Here is a 2,724-nt window from a genome sequence, read left to right on the forward strand (position 1 = left end):
TGTGGGATCCCCACTTCCCAAACCCCTCTTCCCAAATCCCCTGTGAGATTCCCAAACCCCATTTCCCAAATCCCCTGTGAGATCCCAAACCCCATTTCCCAAACCCCGTTTCCCAAATCCCGTTTCCCAAATCCCGTTTCCCAAATCCCCTGAGAGGTCCCAAACCCCATTTCCCAAAGGAGTCCATGGGATCCCAAATCCCGTTTCCCAAACCCCATTTCCCAACTGAGCCACTCCCGCCTCCTTTATTCCCACATTCCCATAAACCCCCCGTTGGAATCAGCCTACGGGAACATCCCAGGGGAATCCCGAGGCCCCCTCCCACCCGGAGCCCCCAATTCCCGGCATTCCCGGGACTCTGCGGGATTTGGGAACGCACCATATTCCCGAGCTCCTCGGGCCGGAGCGAGGGGAGCTGCAGCTCCAGGCGGGAAAGGCTCTGGAAGCGCTCCAGGAATTCCTGGAGAAGCACTCGGGGCTCGTCCAGCGGGAGCAGGGCAAAGCGCTCTGGGGAAGAGGGAAAAGGTGGGAATGCCGAGCGGGAATGTCGGGAATGCCGGGAATGCCGGGAATGCCGATTGCCGACCCTGCTCGTCCCGCTGGGAAAGGGGGAGGAGCCCGGCCGGGAAAAGAGGGAATGAGCTGGAGGAGGGGGAAGGATGTTGGGATGGGGGGAAGGAATTCCTGGCTGGGAGGGATGGGGAGAAATGGGGTTTGGGATCCCACAGGGGATTTGGGAAATGGGGGTTGGGAAATGGGGTTTGGGATCCCATGGGCTCCCTTGGGAAACGGGGTTTGGGATCTCACAGGGGATTTGGGAAATGGGATTTGGGAAATGGGGTTTGGGATACCACAGGGAATTTGGGATCCCATGGGCTCCCTTGGGAAATGGGGTTTGGGATCTCACAGGGGATTTGGGAAATGGGATTTGGGATCTCACAGGGAATTTGGGATCCCAGGGGCTTCCTTGGGAAATGGGGGTTGGGATCTCACAGGGATTTGGGAAATGGGGTTTGGGATCCCACAGGGGATTTGGGATCCCATGGGCTCCCTTGGGAAATGGGGGTTGGGATCCCACAGGGATTTGGGAAATGGGGTTTGGGAAATGGGATTTGGGAAACAGGGTTTGGGAAATGGGGTTTGGGATCCCACAGTCTGCCTTGGAAAATGGGATTTGGGATCTCACAGGGAATTTGGGAAATGGGGTTTGGGATCCCACAGGAGATTTGAGAAGTGGGATTTGGGATCTCACAGGGGGTTTGGGAAACAGGATTTGGGATCCCACAGCCTCCCTTGGGAAATGGGATTTGGGATCCCACAGGGGATTTGGGAAATGGGGTTTGGGATCCCACAGGGAATTTGGGAAATGGGGTTTGGGAAATGGGGTTTGGGAAATGGGGTTTGGGAAATGGGGTTTGGGATCCCATAGGGATTTGGGAAATGGGATTTGGGATCTCACAGGGGATTTGGGAAATGGGGTTTGGGAATTTGGGGTTTGGGATCCCATGGGCTCCCTTGGGAAATGGGATTTGGGATCTCCCAGGGGGTTTGGGAAATGGGATTTGGGATCCCACAGGGGATTTGGGAAACGGGATTTGGGAAACGGGATTTGGGATCCCACAGGCTCCCTTGGGAAATGGGGTTTGGGATGGAATTCCCAGGGAAGCTGGGGTTTCCCGGGAAGTGCTGGATGGGGCTTGGAGCCCCCCGGGATAGCGGGAAGTGTCCCTGCCCTGGGGTGGGAATGGGATGGAGCTGAGCCCCCTTCCCACCAAAGCATTCCATGATCCAGGGGAAAATTAGGGAATAATGGTGGGAAAATTAGGGAATAATGATGGGAAAAGTAGAAACTAATGGGTAAAAAATAGGGAACAATGGTGGGAAAAATAGGGAATAATGGTGGGATAATGAGTAAAAGATAGGGAATGATGGTGGGAAAAACAGGGAATGGTGGGAAAATAGGGAATAGTGGTGGATAAACAGGGAATAAGGGTGGGCTAAAATAGGGAATAATGGTGGGATAATGAGTAAAAGATAGGCAATGATGGTGGGAAAAACAGGGAATGGTGGGGAAATAGGGAATAATGGTGGATAAATAGGGAATAAGGGTGGATAAGTGGGGAATAAAGGTGGATAAGTGGGGAATAATGGTGGGAATAATAGGGAATGGTGGGAAAATAGGGAATAAAGGTGGATAAGTAGGGAATAAAGGTGGGTAAATAGGGAATAAATGTGAGTAAATAGGGAATAAGGGTGGATAACTTGGGAATAAAGGTGGATAACTCAGGAATACGGGTGGCTAAGCAGGGAATAAGGGTGGATAAGTAGGGAATAAGGGTGGATAACTCGGGAATACGGATGGATAAGTTGGGAATACAGGTGGTCAAGCAGGGAATAAAGATGGATAACTGGGAATACGGGTGGCTAAGCAGGGATAAATCAGGAATAAGGGTGGATAACTCCGGAATACGGGTGGCTAAACGGGAATACGGGCGGATAACTCGGGAATACGGGTGGACAAGCAGGGAATAAAGATGGATAAGTCGGGAATACGGGTGGCTAAGCAGGGAATAAGGGTGGATAACTGGGAATCCGGGTGGCTGGGCACCCACCTGGGCAGGGGCTGTCAGGCCAGAAGCAGAACCTCTCGTGGGCGGCGCTCAGGGCTCTCCTCAGCTCGGCACAGCGCTCCCGGTCTGCGGGAAACACGGATGGTCCCTGCCC

At 53.3% G+C, this 2,724-nt stretch overlaps 1 protein-coding gene across 1 annotated transcript in view; it reads right to left on the reverse strand.

Annotated features, from left to right (window-relative positions):
* Nucleotides 1–2,724, reverse strand: part of ZC3HC1 (zinc finger C3HC-type containing 1) — a 25,128-nt gene that overhangs the window by 14,470 nt on the left and 7,934 nt on the right. The window contains exons 2-3 of the mRNA XM_029965617.1: nucleotides 2,613–2,718; nucleotides 380–507 (exon numbers count right to left, since the gene is read on the reverse strand). Coding sequence (XP_029821477.1) covers nucleotides 380–507; nucleotides 2,613–2,718 — 234 coding nt within the window. The remainder of the gene's footprint in view (nucleotides 1–379; nucleotides 508–2,612; nucleotides 2,719–2,724) is intronic.

Source organism: Manacus vitellinus, unplaced genomic scaffold (genome assembly GCF_001715985.3).
Source record: "Manacus vitellinus isolate BGI_N305 unplaced genomic scaffold, ASM171598v3 scaffold_110_pilon, whole genome shotgun sequence".
Classification (NCBI taxonomy): Eukaryota; Metazoa; Chordata; class Aves; order Passeriformes; family Pipridae; genus Manacus; species Manacus vitellinus.